This window comes from Cavia porcellus, unplaced genomic scaffold (genome assembly GCF_034190915.1).
Source record: "Cavia porcellus strain 051 isolate PalLab524CR breed Dunkin Hartley unplaced genomic scaffold, mCavPor4.1 scaffold_16, whole genome shotgun sequence".
Taxonomy (NCBI): domain Eukaryota; kingdom Metazoa; phylum Chordata; class Mammalia; order Rodentia; family Caviidae; genus Cavia; species Cavia porcellus.
In genome coordinates, this window is record NW_026947499.1 from 19,061,092 (window position 1) to 19,084,048 (window position 22,957).

At 43.6% G+C, this 22,957-nt stretch overlaps 1 protein-coding gene across 6 annotated transcripts in view; it reads left to right on the forward strand.

Annotated features, from left to right (window-relative positions):
* Nucleotides 1-22,957, forward strand: part of Ube3b (ubiquitin protein ligase E3B) — a 52,059-nt gene that overhangs the window by 234 nt on the left and 28,868 nt on the right. The window contains exons 1-13 of one of the 6 annotated variants that reach the window (XM_013141709.3): nucleotides 6-110; nucleotides 4,172-4,353; nucleotides 4,491-4,611; nucleotides 6,424-6,483; nucleotides 6,825-6,929; nucleotides 8,816-8,912; nucleotides 10,604-10,689; nucleotides 11,981-12,063; nucleotides 17,225-17,330; nucleotides 17,574-17,694; nucleotides 18,523-18,700; nucleotides 20,569-20,732; nucleotides 22,076-22,243. In XM_013141709.3, coding sequence (XP_012997163.1) covers nucleotides 4,193-4,353; nucleotides 4,491-4,611; nucleotides 6,424-6,483; nucleotides 6,825-6,929; nucleotides 8,816-8,912; nucleotides 10,604-10,689; nucleotides 11,981-12,063; nucleotides 17,225-17,330; nucleotides 17,574-17,694; nucleotides 18,523-18,700; nucleotides 20,569-20,732; nucleotides 22,076-22,243 — 1,450 coding nt within the window. In that variant the 5' untranslated portion in view covers nucleotides 6-110; nucleotides 4,172-4,192. Of the gene's footprint in view, nucleotides 1-5; nucleotides 111-151; nucleotides 173-230; nucleotides 411-4,171; nucleotides 4,354-4,490; nucleotides 4,612-6,423; nucleotides 6,484-6,824; nucleotides 6,930-8,815; nucleotides 8,913-10,603; nucleotides 10,690-11,980; nucleotides 12,064-17,224; nucleotides 17,331-17,573; nucleotides 17,695-18,522; nucleotides 18,701-20,568; nucleotides 20,733-22,075; nucleotides 22,244-22,957 lie in introns of those variants that run through there. The other 5 variants (XM_063225813.1, XM_063225815.1, XM_063225812.1 and 2 more) reach the window with 5 other exon arrangements.

Here is a 22,957-nt window from a genome sequence, read left to right on the forward strand (position 1 = left end):
ACTTCCGCCTCTCAGAGGACACCTGCCTAAAGCGTCCGATGTGATCGCAGATATTACCGTTTTCTTTGTATCCTCCCCAGTCGGGATGGATTCCGTTTCCTCTAGACTGGGTTAGGAATTTACCCCATTCCTGAATGTTTAGGTTTGTCACCTGTCAGAGGAGAGGAGAGGCGTAAGGAGGTTTTTCTTTCCGGGCAAATAAGCTCTGCGGAACTGTTGTGTCCAGGAATCAGATACTTGCTTCCCGGCGAGTGTGGGGAGCGAACACCCCGGGGCAAGATGGCGGTGGGTCTGTGGCTGATGCCCCGGGTCTGGCAGAACTCGGGGATACTGGGCTGAGGCGGTGGGAGTTGCAGCCCGGACCCCGAGCGCGGGGCCTCGAGTGGATAAAGATCTACGGTCTGCGGGTAGCAAGTGGGAACAAGGGTCTTCGGTTATCTGGGTGGGGCCGGACCTTTGAGGGAGGTGGTTCTGGAGCCTTAGTCTTTGCTCGGTCAGTCGGAGGGGCAGTTGTGTGGGCTGGCTTTCGATCCCCAGGGGTCTTTCCACCTCTTTTTTTCTTTGCCCTTTATGAGAGAACTAATACTGGACGAAAGGGATTTGTTGTGATTGTTGATGCAGAGGAAAGACACTGGGCCTCCGGTGTCACTCAAACGAGACCGATTTCTATTCGCTTGCTTTGTGACCCTGAGTCCACTCACCTCTCTTACTGTCAGTTTCCACCTCTGTAAATGGAATAACTGGCTTGTTGCCTGGAGAATGTTATATCGTACGTTTTAGTTCCTACCATACCTAAAACTCGGCTGCTTAAAAAGCTCAGTCGTAATTCGAGTTGAACTTAGCTGCATGGACAGCCTTGCGTTCTTAGCTTCTCTTTGCTTTGCCTTTCTGTGAAGGAGGAGCTCTGGATCTTGTGTGCTGTACTTACCAATAAGTTACTGCTTTGGGTTCAAATTTAGAAGCCCATAGAACTCTGGCAAGTCATGTCTCTGCGTCTCATTTTCCCCACTGAAGATGGAATTGATACTAGCACCCACCTAGATAGACTGTAGCTTTCAATAAATGATAACTAATATTAATGGTTTTTCTGAGTCCTGTTGTGTATTCCTGAGTTTAAAAGAAAAAAGTTGTTAAGATCTAACAAATGGAGCTGTGGAGAAAACAAAATTGGTTATTTGTACAGTGCCTGGTTAGTTTGTAACAAAGTTTTATGGCCATTAAGGAAAAATAAAGTCATTATATAGTTAATCATGGTACTTAACCCTGGGACAATACTCTGTGGACTGTTAAGAGCTTTTGTAATTCTCCGTGAAGTTGACCTCAACCAGAAAAGGCTGATTTTGAGCAGGTATCATGGGAATATAGAGGTAGTATAGCGTTTAAATCCTGACAATATTAAAATCATAATTCTGCCACTTGTTAGTGATCTAACCTTGGGGTGTATTTTATATATATAATTAAAATATGTGTAAACATGTATGAATAAATTGGTAAAATGAGGGGTAGAATGAGGACTAAAGAGAAACAGGGACCAGGTACTCTAATCCAAGTCATTTTCTTTCATTCTCTGTAGCATTTAGGAAAATAGGTAGTTGGTATTTGACTATGTATTTCCTTTGATGGGTTGTAGTACACATTATACAAGTGGAGGAGGTGTATAAGAAAAAATGAGATAAACCACAGTATAAACAGAGACCAACATGTAATGTGGAGAGGATGGTAATCTCAAGAAAGAGATCTTAGGCTCCCAAGTCCCCTGAGAGAAGTAAAAGTTTTGAGATAGGCTTACAGGTAATCAGGCACAGTTTGCATGCAGTCTCCTGTCTTTCCATTAAGAAGTAGCTCCCTTTGCTGATCCCCCTTCCTCCTCCCCTGCCCATAAGGTGCATGTTATAGAGAGATCATACGTTGTGCTCCTGGCTTGGGCCCTGCTCCTTTGTACCTCTCAGGAGCTTGAAGCTGTTATGACCAGAGCAAGGACTTTGTAACCCAAGTGCCAGGACTGGTTTAAGATACTTGATAGGAAAAAATTTGATGAGTGAAGGACTTTAGGGAGCTGGCATTACTTCTATCCAAAGAACCTTAGTGACTACAGATGGGAGTTCCTGCAGAAGAGTTCCAAAAAAAAAAAATACATATCCATGAAAATAATGCATAGATTAGACTTCTTGACTGTGGTCTGTCAGCATCTCAGTGCCTGATAACACATTTCTGTACTCATAATGGGCCTTCAAACCAATTAACAAGTAAAGACAAAGACTTAGTCTCTACAATACTGGCTTCAGTTCTTTGTGATTCCAAATCCCATGTCCTTCTGTGTCATGCCAATTACCATATGCTGTCTAGAAAATTTAGAAAATAGAAACAAGAAAGATTTGCCAAAATCTTATACTGCCTGAAAACAGCCACTTTTTGTATGCATAGTGCAGTGGATTGACCCAGGGCCTTCATGTTTAACCAATCATGACATGTTGGCATATTTCAATCCAGTCTGACAGCTGCCTGCATATTGTTTTTTTCCATCAGGTAACTGGGATTGTATGGTTGACAGGCAGCTATTTTTTCTACTCAAGAGTATAAACATTTTTCCACCACATTAAAAGATGTCAAAATTTTCAGCGGCTTTTTAATATTTTATCACCTGTTGTTTTTGTTTGCCATCCTAGAGCCTGTAAAACTTTTAATTTAGCAACTTCTTTAGAACTGTTTTCAACCTCTTCCCTTTACATTTCAAGCAGTGGAGAGATAGTCTTAACATTTAGATGAGATGTGAACTAAAACTAAAACAGGACATAAAACTTTAAATCTGGATTCTGATTCTGTCAGAAATATAAAAATTTCCTTTGATGTGAGAAGCTGTCCTCAATTGTGTGGCCTATGCAAAATCACGAATGGTTACCCTGTCACATCTGCTGCATGGGCAGATTGTCAGGTGAGGTCTCTAGATCGTTGGACAGAAGAGTAAAGAACTCAGAGGACAGCTGCCTTTCTTTCTCCAACCTTCTCTCTCGTGGTTAGACAGGCTCTTATTGTTTCAGAAATTGCTGATTACAGACTCACATGTTGGCAGTACTGGTGTTGCTTGACAGGTGTGAATCAGTGTTGAGAAAGGGCCATACAATCCCTAAATGTGGTCTGGTAAACACAAGCTTGTGAGTTCGATTCTCAGTACCCCTCCCCAAAAAATCCCCAAATGTATTCGTGTGGCAGGAGCACAAACTTTATTCTGGATGATGTCTCAGCATAAGTGCTGCTTTGCATAACTTAACCTGGTAAAGAAAGTTTTCCAGAAATGGATTTCTGAAGTTTGTTTCAGTCCTGCCCCTAAAACCTCCCTCCCCATACTAGGCATTACATTCAGGGCCTGGTGCATGTGAGGTAACCATTCCCCTCTGAGGACACACCCAGCCCTTTTTTAAAATTTTATTCTGAGATAGAATCTTGCCACCTGGATCTCACGTTGCCCAGGATGGCCTCATACTTGTCTTTTCTGCCTCCTCTCTCAAGTAATGGGATTATAGGCATGGTCCACTGTACCTGGATACATTGTCCCTTTATAATGTTAAAGTGACCCCTTCAAAGGAAAAGACTTTTTGTGCTGGGCACAGCATAAGCACCAGTAAACATTTGTTGAGTGAACGGATAGCTAAAATAATACTGACAATAAATAACCATGTTTGATTTTTTTTTCCTCAAGTCTTTTTCTTGACAAAATACTTTACTGCTTATTGTTAGCTTCCCAAATATGGTGGACTTTTCCAGAAAATTCAAATACTATATCTGGGAATCTTTGACTTAAAGGATACCTGCTTTGAACCAGAGCTCTATGGAAGGATTGATTTGTGCTTTGCTCCTTTATTAAACTTGTACAGAGTCTTCCAGTACTTTATGCCAGGCAGTGTGTATGCTCCATCTATTAAGAAAATATAATCATTTAGTACAGGCTATAGCATCCCTGATTTAAATTGCTGAAAGGAAGCGGTAAGAAGTTGTGCTGTAAAAAAAAAAAGTTGTGCTGTGCCAGGGTTGCCAAGAGCCTCTTGGAAGGTGCTAGAAGGTCCTGAATATCTGTGCCACTGCCCCAGTCCTTGCCCACCCTTTGCACTTGTGCCCTTTTCTGTGTGTGCTTCACGCAACCATCCACAGCAGCTCCTCACCATTTTCCTTGCAGGGTTTGTGTGAGTTTGCCAACATGTTCACTGTATCTCAGACCTCGAGAGCATGGTTTATCGACAGAACCCGGCAGGCACGAGAAGAAAGGCTGGTTCAGAAGGAACGGGAGCGCGCAGCTGTGGAGATCCAGGCCCACGTGCGGAGTTTCCTGTGTCGGCGTCAACTGCATAGAGACATCAGGTGGGTTCCAGGAGCTCGGCACATTTTTCTCTTGCTCCCAATTAAGAAAACAAAAAGTGAGTTTCCCCTGGCAGTGCCTCCAGATGCTGTGAGCTCCTAATTTGGAATGTCTTGTTTTTCCTCTTCTCCCTCCCTAGGAAGGAGATTGATGAGTTTTTACAAGGCGGTGACTCTGAGTCCAGTAAAAGAAGTGCGCTTTATATTTTTAAGATTGCCAGGAAACTGCTGTTCTTATTCAGAATTAAAGAGGATAAGGAGGTAAGTAATGATATCAAACATATATAAATCCAAGTGCCAGGACTTTTTATAAGCATTTCATAAATATTCACTCATTTTGTCCATGAAGCAACTCTCCGAAGTGGGTATTTTACCCCTACTTCCTGTTCCTTTTGTTTTCTTGGGACCGGCCATGGCCTTTGGAGACCTTCTCATACTATTACAAACACAAGTAGGACTTAGATGCATACAGGAGCCAGGCAACCTAGGTATACAAGTAAAAGTCACCGTATGTGAAGCCAGGCATGGTGACATATGCTTATAACCCCAGCACTTGGGAGGCTGAGGCAGGAGGATTGGTAGTTCAAGCCCAGCCTGTGCAACTCAGACCCTGTCTCTAAAAGGTTGGGAATGTAGCTCAGTGCAGAGGCTCACGATCCAATCCCCTGGGCTGCCAAACAAAACAGAGACGCCATATATGAAAGAAAACAGTAACTGACAGTGATGGTAAAGTACAATCAAAGTGTTTGTTTCCTGTCATCCAAAAGGAAGCACATGCTAGGTTCCTTCCAGTGGTGGACTTATACTGTACTTTTTTAAAGAGACAGCCTGTGTGTAATGGTGCATGCCTGTAGTCCTAGTATTATGAGAGACTGAGGCAGGAGGATCTCAAGTTATGAACACAGCCTGGACAACTTAATGACTTAGACCTTGTCTCAAAACTAAAAGTGAAAAATGAGAAAAGGGCTGGGGGTGTAGTTCATTGTGAAGGTCCTGGGTTCAGTCCTCAGTACTGCCAAAACAAGAACGAACATTGGAGACCTGGGTCTTCGTGCTTAATGTTCCAGTTTGTATAAGTTGGTACCTAATTTGAACTTTTTGATTTGGTTTGGTTTGGTTTGGTTTGGTTTGGTTTGGTTTTGGATTTACACATTGCAAGCCAAACCAAAAACACTAGTTTCCACCTTCAGGATGAGAATGATTGGCCTGGAATCCAATTGTAATTGTAATACAGCCCCAGAAAGGCAGATAATTATCTGTAATAATACTGAGGATACCACTGAGGCTCCACAAGAACAAAAGGCACAAGGTTTCTAGCCTTATGGAGCTCCTGGCGTGGCAGAGAGGATTGCGTGGGCATTGAACACCCTGTCAGGTAGATGAGCACAGACAAGCTCAGGCAGGTGATCCCTGTCTTAGGAGGAAACAGCAGGGCCGTCTCATTTCTAGGGGTGGATCTGAAAGTCGTACAGCCACGTACAACCTGTTTTCCAGTTTCTGATTTCTTCCTTTATGCACAGCAGGATAAAAGTGCTGAGATAACAAGCTTCAGCTGATGGCTGTGAGGCAAATGTCAGCATTCGTGAGGCATACAGAATGGCAGACTGCAGGGCACAAGTTAGGGAACAGCTGCCAGTCTGCTGCTAGTCCAGGCTCACTTTTTCAGATGTAATTTCACTTTTCAAAAAACACCGCAGTCCTGGGGATGCAGCGTAGTGGTAAGAGTGCTTGCCTACTATGGTTGAGGCCCTGCTTTCACTGCAAAAATAAACAGTGACAACCCCAAAAAACCAAAAACCCTACCCTGGATTTTTAATGTGAAACACACATTTCAAAACACCCCTGGAGGGGTTCAGCCTTCACCTCTGGAGGGGCCAGCTATTTGAGAATCTGTCTTTAGCTCTTGTGATCCTCAATTTCCACATCAATAAGGAGGAACCAAATTTGTTCACTTACGTGAGTTCCCTGGCAGATTGCTCATGTCAGATGCCCACTGAATTTATTTATATGTTTATCTCCTGCTTGATTTTTGGTTACTCGTGAGACTTTATGATCTCTTTTATGCCCCTGCAGAGGTTTGAGAAGTTGTGTCGTTGCATCCTGAGCAGCATGGACGCTGAGAATGAGCCTAAGGTATGTGGTTCAGGAGCTGGAGTCTCCCCTGGGCTCTTGAGGGCCACACACACAAGTCCTGGGTGGATGGAAAACATTGAGAATTTAAATGAAGCCTTGGTCTTCATTGTCCCAAGAAGCTGTGTTCTGCTCTTCCTCTCACTCAAGACAGTACATTCCCTTACAAGATATTTTATCCCTAGATTTTGTATTAAAATAAGTCCTAATTACTGTTTATTCACCCACTCACCCTCAGCACCTTACCTGGCACTGACACCAGCTAAGAGATCCTGTTCCAGTAGTGGGAACATGTGTAGTAGGGCGCCTGAAACTGCCCTCACATCCCCCCTCCTCTCTTACAGGTGTGGTATGTGTCCCTGGCTCTTTCCAAGGATCTTACTCTCCTGTGGATTAAACAGATCAAGTCTCTTCTGTGGTATTGCTGTGAGTTTCTTCAGCAGCTGAAGGTAAAAACAAACCTGTCAATCTGTGATGCGCTGGAACCGTCAGTGTATATTTTTAATCTACATCATTCCCTCATTGATTTTAGCTTTGGAGAGCTATCATTCAGGGTCCAGTAAAGAATTATTATTGGCTCACTGTTCTGGGAGAGAGCAAGATAGACGCTCTTATCAGTGTGAACCCTTCTTTAGTACTGTTGTTTAACACTTTAGTATTGTTGAGCACTGACTGCACTTGCCATTGTCTCAATACCAGGGAATCCTGTCTTCCTTCTTGATCTTTCAATGTAATAAATACTCTATTAATTGTATTATAATATTCGTCAGACCTTTTACTAGAGCTAACATACAGAAACATGCTAAATAGGAAAGAACACTTTGTTACAGAATGTATTCTAAAGCTGGACCGCTGGAAAGTCCTAGAGCTTAGGACTTGCAGATTCTCCTTGTTCTTTTCTGTTATCTCTGCTCCCTTTTGGAGGCCCTGCATCCTCTTCTGCTGTCATCATGGCAATCAGCTGTTCCAGCCTCACATCCATGCTGGCTTGACCGAGGAGAAAGAAGGAGACCTCCCCTACTCGCTCAAAAATTCGGGAGACCTCTCACAAGCCCAGTGGGACACGGGGCTCAGACCTGAACCAGTCAGAATGGGAAGAGCAAGGTGCCAGTGTTGCTGGTCCAGGCTGGTCCTGGGTCCTGTGCCTGCCCCTGTGTGATGCCATGGTAGAAGGAATGTGAGCAGAGACAAAGGGTGGCCTTTCTACTTTGCACACAGGGAGAGAGAAGCTTCAGGGACAAAGGCTGTTCAAGGACCCAGGTTGTACCTGAGTGCTGGAGCAAATGTCCCCAAACTCCACCCAATCCCCAGCTATTCGGGTGCTCGTGAACGGCTCTTAGTCACAACCACCCAACACAGTCAGTGCCAAGCCACAGGCACCCTGTCGGGGAAGGCATCAGGGCAGGGAGGTGTGGTCTTCACACCTGGCCCTTGGAGCCCCGAGGTTCTGCCGTAAGCCGAGGGCAGGCGAGCAGGTTACTCCCTTCCTCCACTTAGGCCAGACAGACCCTTTTTCCTGCTTTATGTACTTACACTCCCTCAGAGTTTCTCTCTGAGAACAGGTTCTGCTACTCTGAAAACGTAAGAATAGTTTGTGTGTAGAAGTAGATATTAGGAGGAAAGAGCACCACGCCTGGAGCTCAGTGCTGGTGTGCTGATTGCCCACTCCTCCCTGGTCAAGTCACTTCCCCTCTCTTGTTCCCCGTGAGCTTAGGGGTTTGAGCTGATGGGCTCCAGGCTCCGTTCCTGGTGCGTGGTGGTATAGGTCTGTGAGCTTGGAAAGCAGGCAAGCATTTTGCCTGACTTACTCTTGTGAAACAGTGAACAATCATAATAGTAACCAACAACATATGAAGCTATCCATGTGCTGGCTTAAGGTTAGTGCTTGGGTGCATTAATCCATTTTTTCTTCACAACAACCCCACGAGGAAACCATGTTACTATTCCTAATCAGCAGATAAAGAAATCTAGCACAGACAGGTTAAGAAACTTGCCCAAGATTGCACAGCTAGTAAGCAGTGAAGCAAGAACTCAGAGTCCATTTGGGCTCAGTTGCCTTTCTACAGTTGCTGCAGTGTTCAGACACAGAAAAAAGTATGCACATGTGGTAGTCCAGCTCTGACATCCTACTTCCCAAGAGTGGTTACATGGTTATGCACTAGCATGGTGAAATCCTCATCATCTGACTCCACGATGGTCATTCCCCAAGAGAGGAAAAGAATACAGTCCTCACTCAGTTACTCTAGTCGGAGTGCTCCAGAAAGTTGTAAAATGGGTGTTTACTGTCTGGGACGGGACAGTAGAGTCTTAATCTTCCTCTTTTTACTGTTTCCAGCCTGAAATCTTACAGGACTCCAAACTCATCACACTGTACCTTACCATGCTTGTCACCTTCACAGACACTTCCACATGGAAAATTCTCCGAGGGAAAGGTCGGTGGGACTTGCTTCACAATCCAAATCCTTCCTAACTTGCCTTTGCATAGAGGATGGCGCACCTCCTCTTGTTCTTAAGCAGTATTCCAACCACAAACCTCAAGGAAGGCTCTGAGGCTACAAGGTGCTCTTGGAACTTCCCGGTAGACGACATGGCAGGATCCAGAATGTGGCAGTATTGTGTATTACACTTGCCCCCATTCAAACTTATATTTAAAGGTGCAATTCTTCTGATCCCATTTTTTTATAATTCCCACAGCACCTCAGCCTGTCAATGATAACGTTCATTTGAAAACCTTTAAAGCAGATAATTCTATTTTGCCCATAAAATGTGTATTGTAAAGCTACCTTCCGATTACACGTTTCATATATTCTTTTCTATTCATCCATTCAGTTGATAGCCTGCTGTATGCCAGGCTCTGCCTCCCCACAGGTATGGGGGATATGGTGATGAGAAAAACAGAAAAGGCCATGCCCTCTAGGGATTTTGGGTGCTCTCATCCATGCAGAATTTAGAATCTAGAGATATTAAATAGAAGTTCCTCATATAGAGTTATCCCTCCATTTTTGAGGTTCCTTATCCATGGGTTCAGCCAGCCAATCATGGATCAAAATATTTGAAATTTGAAAAATGTGCCTGTACTGAACATGTAGAGACTTTTCTAATCATTCCTTAACAATATATTTTAATAAATATGTACCACTTATATTGTATTAGTTATTATAAGTAATCTACAAATGATTTAAAGTATGTAGGAGGAAGTATGTAGGTTCTGTACAAATACTACATTTTATATAAGGGACTTGAGCTCCCATGAATTTTGATACAAATTCTGGAACCAACCCAGACAAGTGCTGTATCTTAAGATGCATCCCTGAGATGATAATAAGTATGGAAAGTGCTTGGAAGGAAGAGCTTTAAGGAATTAGCGTATTCACTAGGATTGGAGAAGCTTCCTTGGCCTGGGGCTCAGTCTCCCCTGCAGAAGTGATGTCTGGGCTCAAAGCCAGAGGGAGAGGTAGTGTTCACAGTAAAGCACGTAGAGACTGAAAGAAGGAGAGGCTGTGTATGCAAAGCTCCAGAGCAAAGAGGGTTATTCTAGACACTATCCTAGACTCTAGCAGGGATCTGAAAAATTGTTGAGCCGGGTGTGGTGGTGCGTACCTGAATTCCCAGCATTCCTTAGGCTGAGGCAAGATATCAGGAGTTCGAGGCCAGCTGGGCTACATAGTGAGTTCATGGCCAATCTGAACTACTTAGTGAGACACTGCTAAAAAAAAAATAGTTAATTAAATTAAATTAAAAAATTGTTGAATTGTGAGCCCTGCAGGGAATTCACATCTGAGTGGACAAAGGAGGCATCTAGGGAGAGTAGGAAGTACCATGCCCTGGGAGGGAGTTGAAAGAAATGGCCAGGAGCCAGGAGACCAGCCACATTCCTTCTCACTGGGGGAAAGAAAGAACCCAGCACCCAAGAGGTGACACTTGAGCCATGCTCTCCAGAACAGATAGAACCAGGATAAGCAGAGCCTCCCCGTGTGTTCAGATGTGACGGAGGGGCGCAGGAAGCCAAGCCAGGCCGTGTCACATTTCCTTACAGTCCTGGGCCTGGGGCTAATTTTCTGTCCAAGTTAAACAGGTGACATTATGGCAAGATTTTTTTTTCAAACTCTTTTTTTTCATTTAGGAGAGAACCTTCGACCTGCCATGAACCACATTTGTGCAAATATAATGGGACATCTCAATCAGCACGGATTTTATTCTGTGTTGCAGGTATGTGGCGCCACCCCATGAGACGAGACCTCCCATTCTCCAGTGCCTGGTTAGATTTTTTACACGGGTTTGAACACATCTGGTGCCCTCAGATAGAAACAGTTCCTATAGGAAGCGTTTGATGCCTAGTGTCCTCTCCTCCTTTCCCCGCCTTAGGTCCCCAGTGGCTCAGGGAAGGGGAGACCGTAGCATTGGGATCCCTGTAACAAGAGTGATACAGTTTCAGCTGCAAGTGTGAGCCATGCTTTTGAAATTTAAACTTAGAAAGGAGGTCTCGTATCTTGTTCCTTCAGGTTTCTTCTTCATGGGTGTTTGGAATTACATTTCTGGCTCTCTATCCTCCAGCAGCCTTCTGTCTACTCCACACCTGATTGTGCTGGATTGGACCCCCCCCCCACCCAGCCCCGGGAATTGCTAGATGCCTGGTTGCTGTTTAAAAGCACTGTGGACTTCTTGGGTTTGAGAAGTAGTCTTGATGTCCTTTTTCCTGGCCCTGCAATGGGCTGTTTCCTGATTTGGTTTCTTGTTCTGCACCCAACAACCCTATGAGGTAGTGTGATGGCCAAAAGTGATCTGTCTGCAGTTTATCTCAGTAGAGGAAGCCCCTGCCTCATACTGCAACTATGAACTGCTTCTCAATAACATCGTCTTGAAATTTAAATCAGGTATTCTTGTTATTAGCTGATGATTTTTTTCCTGAGCTACAGTCCCAGATGTTTTTATTTTTGTTTTGAGACAGGGTCTAGGTAAGTTGCCTGAACTTGTGATCCTTCAGTCTGAGCCTCCTGAGTGTGCACTATGGTGCCTGGGTTCTTTTTCTTTCTTTGAGACAAGTTTTCACTATATTGCCCAAACTCTCCTAGAACTTGTGGGCTCAAATAATCCTCCTACCTCAGTCTCCTGGTACCTGGCACCACAGGCACTTGCCTACAAGCCCAGCTCTCAATTGTTAGGTGTTTTTTTTTTTTTTTAACTTTTTATTAATACAATATTTAAGACTGGTCATAGTAACACATTCCTGTAATTCCAGCACTTGGGAGCTGAGGCAGGAGGATCACCATGAATTCAAGGCAAGCCTGGACTCCATAGTGAATTCAGCCTACATAGCAAGGCTCTGTCTCAAAAAACAAACAAAAAAGCAATATACTATTTAAAGTAAGGAGACAGTAGTAGACTAAGACTCGATATCCAATTTTTCCTTCTAGTTCTCACAGTACGTGCTTCTATTTCTTAATGTACAAACTGCTCCAAACTAGGTTTTGTCCTCTGACCAACTGAATGTTCTTTTCAGGTATTGTTGACCCGAGGCCTGGCCAGATCCCGGCCTTGTCTATCCAAAGGCACGTTAACAGCAGCCTTTTCTCTAGCATTGCGGTAAGAAACTCAGTCTTCTGTCTGTACCCCGGAGTACTTTTGCAGCATGATCCTAAGAAAGATACTCAAAATGAATGATACTCATGCTGCCAGTGGCCAGTTGCAATCACTTTTTCCCGTGAGTTCTTCACTGACCAAATAAAGGAAACCTAAGAGCTGGCAGAGGCTCGGCCAAGGGCGAGGGAGAGATTAAGGTCATCATGTTATGATGAAAGGAACAAATACTTTGAAGGAAAGAAAGGGGCACTGCAGTACCCAGTGCTGATTCTGGAGTGTCATGATGTGAAATCCAGCAATATTATTAATCTTTGTTCAGAAGGATTTTAATCTAATAAGTTTTGTTAGTTCTCAACGTAAATGAAGATATGGATGAATGTGTACATGTCTAAGAGTATAGGATTGATAGCCATATGACTTAGTTTTGTTGTATAGTTGAACAGAACTGTTTGCAGTCTCCCTGGTTGAATTCCCATTTATATGTTCCACTTTTGTATCTTGAACAACTGTTTGTGGGGGGACAATATGTACACATTACCTAGTGATTTATTACTGTTTATTTCTTCTATTTGAAAGTATGTGCTATTTCTGCCCGTTTTCTGTTTTGTTTTGTCTTTCTTTAAATAAAAAACATAAAGGGCATCATGTTAGAGTAGGGAAGAGCAACAAGACTGATACTTGCCTTCACTTAAGCAGTTTGTGGAGGGACGGTACCTAAGAAACGAAAGAGTTCCTTACACAGTGCTAATAACTGTCAAATGGCAAAATGTGTTCATCAGTGGGTCCAGAATATTCATAAACTGTCGAGGGGGTGGCTGACTTGGGAGGAGATGAGTAAGAACTGGAGGAAAAGGTGCCATGGTCAAGGCCACATGCGAAGAGCCACCTGTCCTGCCGCGCCTGCAAATCCGCAGCACACCTTACTGTTGGAAGCAGTGAGACCAACTTCCGTGGTTATTACAAGAGCCTTTACACTTGTTTCATGTGATGTTGGCCCAACAGATCCAAACACAGACCACCCCAGCCTCGTTCCTGGAGGTGGAACGTGTCTGTAATATCCTGTGAAGTCATTTTCTGAGGAAGCACTTGGAAAGCAGTGGTTAGAATAGTGGTGGCAAACCTACGACACACATGTTGTGTTTCTTTTCAGACAAAAGATATTAGTGTATGAGTTGTTGGGGTTTGTTTTGTTTTATTTTTTTCTCCTAAACTAAAACTTCAGTGTTCAGGTTTAATGGCAGTGTTAGTACTTTGTGATAAGTGGCTTTTAGGTTGCAGTTTGGGCACTGGTCTCCAAGAGGCTGTCCATCACTGGATTAGAGCACGAGTTAGCAAGTACTTTCTGTGAAGACCCAGGTCGTGGACACTCAGCTAGTGGCCACATGGCCTCTGTGGCAACTACTCTTCTGCCACTGTAGTGAGAAAACAGCCGTAGTGGATACAAACAGTCTCAGACATAGAATTTTTCATGATTCACTGTAGACATGGTCATATCTAATAATTTTACCACATTTCTGCTCCTTTTAAAACTATCACAAAAGGGCCAGGGATTTGGCTCAGGACGTAAGTGCCTGCCTGACAAGTGTGAGGTCGTGAGTTCCATCCCGGTACCAAAAAAAAAAGACTATAACAGCATCCATCATTCTTCTAAGTACTGGATCCCATCAGTCATTAGCTAAGGCCAGGCTCTTCTAAAGCTTTTTTTCTTAAACAAACATAGTTGAACACAACCAAAATCCTTTAAAGGGGCCGAGTTTATGGCTCAGGAGTGCAAAAAAATTCAGGGCTAGGGATATAGCTCAAAAGCATAAGTCCTGCCTGGAAAGCATAAGGTCCTAAATTCAATTCCTGGAAAAAAATAAAATAAATAAATAAAACAAGATGTTCAGTTCAGTGGTATCATTTTACTGGAATATAGTGAAAAACTATAAAATCAAAAATGATCTGTTCAGGTATAAGCACTAAATTCTGAAATGTGATTGGCAATTCAGTCATATTCTAAGACTATAAGCATAAACTGACTTTTTTGAGACAGGATCTCACTCTGAGCTCACCGTGTAGCCCAGGCTGGCCTCGAACTTGCAGCTATCCTCCTGCCTCAACCTCCCAAGTGCCAGGAAATAGGCATGCACCTCCATACCAGGCTGTGAACTGACTCTGAGCCACATTCTTCATGTCTTATTTTATAGATGAGGAAACTAAGCTCGGAGCATGTAAACCGCTTGCTTTTGGTTACACACCCAGGAGTGGCTAGGATAGGAATTAAGCCCGCGCCATCCGACTCGAGCCCATTACATATCAGACACAGTTTTTGTAGCCTATGAACAGTACATATATCTTGAATAAATGACATATAGGAACCTTTCCAAACCCATGCTGTTGCTCAGACCACCAGGCATTTATTATCTGAGCCCCTCCCTGGCCCAGGGACACTGCCACATACTCCTGGCCCTGGCTTCTGTTTTTCCTTGCATACCTTCCTGCTTCCTGGTTGCACTGTGGGCGCTATGCCATACATAACCATTAGCAGTGCACTTATGATACGTTTGATTCATCACCATTTTTCATCAAAGAGGCTAAAGAGCAACAACTACAACTAAGCTAAAGAAAGAGTCTGTTGATCCATTGCCGGGAAAATAGGTAACAGGGGACAGGAGTGTTTGGGGTGTGTGTGACCTGCGACAGGTCTCCTGTGAGGCGCCCCTGCAGTTCACAAGGCATCTCACTCCCCACTCCTCAGTCCTGGTCGCTCTTATCTCAGTCAGGCTACGTTACTTTTGGGCGAGCCCAGCGTGGAATCCTTAGGTTCCTGTGAGAGTCCACAGAGAACGCACCGCCCTTTTAGGCCCCTCTCCTGAAGCAAATGTGAAGTAACCCGTTGATTTCAGTGCCATTCTCTTATGGTATGCTTTCCTCTATCTGGGGATTGCTTAGTCCTGTTTTAAACTTCTTTCTCATGTGCAGAAAACCACTGGATTCTCTTTTAGCTTGGCCAGCTCAGATTAGCTTTGTTGCTCAGCCTTATGAAGGTAGACAAGTGCTTAACACTGAGAGTTTGAGCATTTCATCCTTATAAAGTTTCCTCGTCTCAAATATAGTCTTCTTGTAAGCAAAAGTGTATGGTTGGAATTCCAGTAGTGTGAGTATCATTAATACTGTGCGCACATTAGCTGGAAACCATTTTCCCCCTGTAAGTTCTTGTTATCTTTTTTCCTTGCATGGTCTCTGAGTATTTCTTTAAATAACATCTTTATTAAAATATAACTCACATTATCACATATTTCACACTAAATGTATGGCTCAGTAATACATAGTATATTCACAGAGCTGCGAAATATTTTTATTACTCCAAGAAGAACCTGCATCTCCATCAGTCATCAGATTGCTTTGTCCCTCAATCTCTGACACAACTAATTACTTTCTGTCCCTTTGGACTTGCCTGTTTCTCATCATTTCACATAAACAACCATACATTCATGATTTTTGTTACTGCCTTTTCTCATTTTGCATAACATGTTCAAGCTCAACTGTATTACTAGAAATTCATTGCTTTTTACGGCCAAATAACCCATTGTATAGTTATTCCATGTCTGAGTTGTTTCCATTCTTTGGCTGTTAGGGATTTTGTTGCTATGAACATTTATATACAAGTTTCTGTGTAGACATATGCTTTCATTTCTCCTGGGTGTATCTCTAGGAGTAGAATGGCTGAGTCATGGTTGCTTAACTTTTTGAAGAACTGTCAAACTCTTTTCCAAAGTGGCTGTGCTATTTTGTAATCCCTTCAGGAGTGTATGCAAGTTCCAGTTTTCCACGTCTTCACCAACACCTGTTGTCTTTTTTTTTTTCCTGGTAGGTGTAATCTGGTATCTCACTGTCATTTCATTTCAGATTCCTTGGCGGTTAGAGATGTTGGCCATCTGTAATGTGCAGATTAACCATTTGTGTATCTTTAGAGAAATGTTGATTTAGATCCTATTGCTGTTTTACAGTGGGATTTTATTTTATTACTGAGTTGTATGAGTTCTTTTTACATTGTGGGTATAAGTTCCCTAAGATACATAATGTGAAAATATTTCCTCTCACTCTGCAGGTTGCCTTTGCATTTTTTTTTGGTAGTATCTTCTGAATCACAAAACTTTTTTTATAAAGTATAATTTATCTTTGTTTTCTTCTAAGAATTTTACAGTTTTAGGCTGCACACAGTGGCGTACACCTGTAATCCCAGCACTGCCAGAGGCTGAGGCAAGATCCCAAGTTCAGGTCCTGCCTGAATAACTTAGCGATAGCCTATCTCAAAATAAAAATGAAGATGTAGTTTAGTGGTAGACTTACCTGGGTTTAATCGCCGGTCCTGGGGGGGAAATGAATTTTATAGTTCACAAAAGTGGCATTTAGATCTGTGATTTGTTTTGAGTTAATTTCGGTATATACTGTGAGGTAGAGGTAATTATTTTGATATATTTACCTTTTTCTGATTATGGAAATAATACATGCTTATTGCAGAAAGCCCATGTAAAGGACAGTAGTATAAAGAAGAAAAAAATCTTGATTTTTTTTTTTACAGGCAGAGATACAGTTTTTATCTACCTTTCTAATCTTTTTTGTGTTTACATATTTGTAAATGTTAGTATCAACTAGACTATATTTTGAAATAAATTGCTTAATTCAAGTATATATTATTGATGAATTATCAAGTGGACATTTTGGTAAGCCCCACTCAAATGAAATTCAGCTATAATTAAGGTCCTCCAGAAGTCCTGTTCCTGTTCTTTATGTCTTTGGGTGTGTGTGTGTGTGATGCTTGGGACTGAACCTAGGACCTCTGCTCTGTGTACATCCCTAGCCCTTGTTTATTTATTTTGAGACAGGGTCTTACTAAGTTGCTGGATTGCCCAGTTGTGGCTCCATGTTGTGATCCTGCTGCCTCAGCCTCCCAGAATACTGAGATTACAGGCATATACCAACACATCCAGCCAAAACTGATTTCTCATGGCTCTGTAGTCTCGCATCATATACTTCAGTGTCACAGACTTAACCGTTCCCCTGGTGCATGTCCCCATTTCAACCTGTCATTTTACTAGAAGTCCTGTGTAGCATAATTTCTAGGAACTAGCAGGCTCTGTAGTGAACCTGTCTGAATAAGCGATCTGTCTTTGTCCAGCCCTGTGATTGCTGCACAGTTTTCAGACAATCTGATTCGGCCATTCCTCATCCACATCATGTCTGTGCCTGCCCTCGTGACTCACCTCAGTGCAGTGACCCCCGAGGTAAGTGGACTTTGTGAGTTTCCCCAAAACTCCAAGGCAGTTTTTGTGGTTTTTTCTTCTAAGCTATTAGCCACTGTGGGCACACTTAATGTTAGCAGCCCAAAGAAGCAGGTTCTCATTTGTGTCCTGGGTGCTTGATCCCACATAACTAGGGGGCGATCTGTAAACAGTCAAGTTCATGCGACAGTGGGAAACTGTTCTTGTCAGTTGCCACCTTAACAGTGTCCCATTGTCTCACTGCAGCGTCTCACTGTTTTAGAATCTCATGACATGCTTCGTAAATTCATCATATTTTTAAGAGATGAAGATCGATGTCTTGACATATGTGAAAATTTAGAAGGATGCCACACACTGTGTGTAATGGGTGAGTGTCAGTGTCTGGAATTTGATTCTGGACAGCAGAGGAAGCCCTGATCTTTTGCTTTCCACCTGCTTAGAGATTATGCATTTTTTTTAGTAACAGTTTGAAGTGCTTACCATAAATAACATGTATCAAGACAGTTAAACATGTGAAATCAAAAACTGTATGGAAATGATCCTGGAAAGCTAGGTAAGCGGCTCTAGATCAACGTGCAGTTTCAACTTCTGCCTTCTGGCAGCCAGGGGAAAAATGCAAATGTGAGTTGCCTGGATAATTTATATTTCCAGAGGCGAAGAAAGGGGACCCTTCTGTGGGCTTAGAGCAGAGCAGCACCTGCTTTACCTGTTTCACGATGTTTCATTTTCGATGGAAGGGTTTATGGGTAGAATTATTTAGAAACAGCGAAATGCATAATTCCCGTTGCCTAATGAAAAGAAATTCAGATGGAAAAAGGTTTTGTGGCTAAATTGTAAAGGGAGTATCTGACGAGAGTCTTCACCCAAAGGGTACGAGCAAAGTGTTATGCTAAGTAAATACTACCATACCTTTGTGAGGCTGACATTTTTTGTGTTTTTAATGTATAATACTCATGGAGGGTGGAATCACTATTCCAGTCTTGGAGATAAGGAAACAGAGTTAAGAGGTAGGTTGAGGGCCATGCACCTCATCTCCGCGGTGCCAGGACTTGCAGTTGGGTTGGCCTCCTTCCTACCCCTGCACCGCGCTGTGGTCGTCAGCACGGGCAGGCGCCCTCACTTGGACTCTCCTCCTGCGTACGCACTGTGGCAGCCTAAACCACAGAGGGCAGGGCTCCACCTTCTCTCTTTATAGGCAACATCCTACAGCTGGGCTCCCTCAGCCCCCAGGTGTTAGAGGAGGAGACAGACGGGTTTGTGAGCTTGCTCACCCTGATGCTGTGCTACTGTCAGAAATACGTGTCCCAGAAGAAATCCAACCTGACCCACTGGCACCCTGTCCTCGGCTGGTTCTCCCAATCTGTGGATTATGGGTAAGCACCGCTGCCTGTCTCACTCCCTCCCACCTCCCCTTCTTCCATCCAGCTTTTGTTATTTTGTTTCTTAGAATAAAAATGGTGTATATTCATTGGACAAAACAGAAATAAGACCAAAAGAAAATACAAACCATTCTTCCATCCTTTTGAATGTTGATACTCTTACAAAAATGAGCATAAGATTTTGCACTTTGTGGAGTAGTACTCAGCCATAAAGAAGGATAAACTGAAGACTTTTATAGGTAAAGAGATGCATCTTGAGACCATACTCACTAATAAAGTAAATAAGACACACATGTGTAAACATCAGATTATCCCGTTAGTGTGAGAAGCTGAAAGAAACAACATATGTACATTTGTGTGTAGAGGTATATTAAAAAAATAGTTAAGATAGTTATACTGTTGATTTCTCTGAGTTCACTGAAGGAGAAGATTGTGCCAGTGTTATTCAGACAACTGAATGCAGATTGTCTTGTGCTCTGGATGAGTGCTTTAGGGATGACAGTGTACAGTGCATGTACCATGTACAGGTGCTCCTGTATGATGTTTTGAAATTTTGTTTTAGTTTTTGTTGTTATTGTTTCTTTCTTTTCTTTTTCTCTTGAAATAAATGGAAAAGAGTTCACAATCCAAAAAAAGATTTTACGTTTTATTCTTTTCGTTATCAGGTTACATACCTCATCTAGGGATACTTCTTTCTTCAGTATCCCTTTATTGATTTTGCACTCTATTTTGGAGATGTTGAAACAAGGCAAATAATTCAAAAGGATTCACAGTTACCCCAGATCCTTTTCAAGAAGTAAAATGTAAACTTTAAGCATTTTAATTCAGAACTCGAAAGTCTTAGGGCCCCTAGCCGGACAGCTCTGGGTCAAGTAAGGCAGCACCTGAACGTGAGATGAGTGTGCTGGGCTGAGGTGGAGCTGAGGTCGCTGGCGTCTGGCTCTTCAGTCAGGTGTCTGCTGGGGGGGGGTCCCTAGCAGCTGCTGGAGGTCCAAGAAGGAAATCCCTAGGTTTGTTCCCTTTCCTTGTCCCTACATGGCATCGTTGAGTCCTGTCTATTTTAAAACACTGGCGAGGACAGCCCACCCCGCATGTCCCCACCCATGATGAGTGCTTGGAGTCTGGAGGAGTATTGGGAGACTGGGTGGGGCAACCCAGCCCCTTCATAGAAGGTGGGTCTCGGCTCCCCGCCTGTTCCCTGGATGCCTTTGGACAACTTGCCTTACCCCAGCTTTCTCATCTGAAGTGAGACAGTCGTCAGAGCGCCTCCAGAAGGCTCAGATGAGACCAGGAAAGGCCTGCTGCTAGGCCTCGTGTGTGTTCCATAGATGGGGCCGTTACCATCCTGACAGTGTACCAAGAGCAGTTTAGGGTCTGAGCAATGGAGGGATGTCGGCAGGTTCCCAGAATGATGGTTATACTGTTGGGGTACAGCCTAGAGTGGTGGGAGGACAATACCCCAGAGGCAAAGAAATGCTGAGGAGGATTGAGTCAGCCAGATCTGGGCCCACAGCTGCAGGGCAACCGGAAGGCGGACACCCGCCAGCATAAGAAGGCTTTTGTCCATCTAGCAATAGGGAGCTGTCCACAAGATGTCTGACCCTTGGAGAGAGCCAGTAACACTCCTGGCAGCTCAGGAAGTTTGGGTGCAGTGATGGCCGGATAGAGATTCAATGCCTTCAGTGTCCCCAGCCCTCAGCAACAATTTCTTTTTTCTGTTTCTTATTGTCCTTATTATGTTCTCTGCTGACTGAGTGCAAGTCCTGAGCTGCACCTCCAAGCAGACGGCCCACTGGGAAGTGGAATAAACCGTCCCTGGTCAGGCGGTGGTGGAGCTGACATGCCCATCTCTGCTCTCCTAGCCTCAACGAGTCGATGCACTTGATCACCAAACAGCTGCAGTTCCTGTGGGGAGTGCCTCTCATCCGCATCTTCTTCAGTGACATCCTGAGCAAGAAGCTGCTGGAGCACCAGGAGCCAGCGCCCGCGCAACCAGCATCCCCACAGAATGTGCTTCCGGTGAAAAGTAAGTGGCCGAGCCGGCCTCAAGTGGGCTCAAGGCAGCTCCTGATCTTCCCTGTGGATGTTCCATTGTCGGCCATGTGCTCACTTTTCCAACAGAGACTTCGAGGCTTCTGCAGTCAAGTCTCTGTTTAACCAGACAGTGAGGCCAGGGAGATGCAAAATAGTGATCATGTACACAGACTGCCACAGATGCCTGTTCCTTAAGGGCCATGTGACTGCGTCTGAGCTCAGTTTGACCATGAGCTTGGTAGTAGCCAAAATGAAAAGGTTGTGTGGACATTTTCTCATTACTAGAGAAACAGACCTGTTTCTTAGGGGATACGGTACTTTGATAAGTTTTCATCATAAAATGAACCCCATTTGGGGCTTCTCATAAGTCACAGAGCAATCCAGCACTTCAGCAGCGCCTCTCCTGCAGGGTCAGAAGTGAATATCATGAAAAATTTCCTTGTTGCCCACTCTGAACAAAGTTAAGGAACGTGGCATGATAGCACACATGTAACCCACACATTCTGGGAGGCTGAGGCAGGAGGATCACAAGTTCAGCCCCAGCCTGGGTGACTTAGCAAGACACTGTGTCAAAAATACAAAGTGAGAAAGGGCTGAGAATATAGCTCAGTGTGAAGGCCCTGGATTCAATCCCTAGTACAGAAAGAGAGAGAGGGGGGCAGAAAGGGCAGACAGGGAAAAGCCAGGGATATGTAATCAGTGGAGTACTCCACCTGCGGCAGGTTTTCAGGTGCAGGGTGGGTTTTCTTTTGCAACTCACACATTGCATAACTGTCTTCTAGCTAGCAGTGAGTATGGGCTCACCAGATAAAGCTTCAGCAGGCTGTAAGTGAGAAGGCTTCAGACAAATGTAGTGTGCTCATAAACAAATGTTAGACCTTGAAGGTGTTACATTTCATTCACTTCCCTCCAAAAGCAGAGAAAACTGAGACTGTGCCTTTTACTCTTCCTCTAACGTGGTCCCCTGAATTTTCACTTTTGTGACTTCTGAAATTAGCTGGTATAGTAGAAGAATCACATGTTGAAGATGAGTATACTGGTTTGTTCTGAGAGATTTTCTGATATTCTGAAAAGGGTGTTAGGTTATACCAGAAAACCCCATCATAGTTGGCCTGGAACTCATGGTGACCCTCCTGTCTCGTCCTCTGGAGTGCTGGGATTACAGGCATGTGCCACCATGCCCAGCCCCTAAAGAAATGTCTTGAGCCAAGCAGCAGTCCCACTGGCTGGCCCTGTCTGTGAATGTGGACTTCTGTTGAAATGTTCTTCCCTTGACCTGGTGGGACCTGGCAGATGGTGAACTTCCGCCTGCATTTCTTCTTTCCTCTCTGCCAGGTCTACTCAAGCGTGCATTTCAAAAGTCTGCATCAGTTCGGAATATTCTCAGGCCTGTCGGGGGCAAGCGCGTCGACTCTGCAGAGGTCCAGAAGGTTTGCAACATCTGTGTCCTCTACCAGACCTCGCTGGCGACTCTGAGCCAGATCCGCCTGCAGATACTTACAGGTTTGGCATCCCGAAGCTGCAGTGCCTATGTTTCAAATTTGGCAGACATTTTCTTAGCAAAACTCGACCTTTTATTTTCCTATGACCTACTTGACTTACTTAGAAAGTTGATTTGAAAGGAGGACAGTTTTTAATTCTTCTTTTTAAGAGATTGGTAGACTTCCTTTAAGTAACTCAAGCCAGCCTCATTCAGAGCACTTCTACTTTATTCTTTACCTGACTCCTGTATTAATCATAAGTACAATTTTTTAAAGTTATATTTTTCTGAGTAGAAAACTAGGAAAGATAGGGAGGCAAAAACAAAACAAACCACACACTTCATCCCACAACCCAACCTGTTCCTGAGCACATTACACACATAATATAAATATATTTAGACTAACATACACCATTTTATCCTCCTTTTCCATCGATCACTTTATAATTATTTTATCATGTCAGCAATCCTTCAGAAACCTCATTTTTATTGGCTCCACAGTATCTCATCTCATGGATATGCTAAACATTTTCCTTTTTAGCTGAGCAAGGAAGAAAGTCCCTTCTGTGAGCACAGAATTAAACACTGAGGGCTTTGGAATTGCAGTGCAGGCGTCATTGGTAGGAATTGATATTATGAGTACAAAGGTCCCTGAAAATTGAAAGCCGGTCACTACATAAAAAGTTAAGAACTTCTGCATTGTACATTTTTAAAAATCTTAAAATACTGCTTCCTCC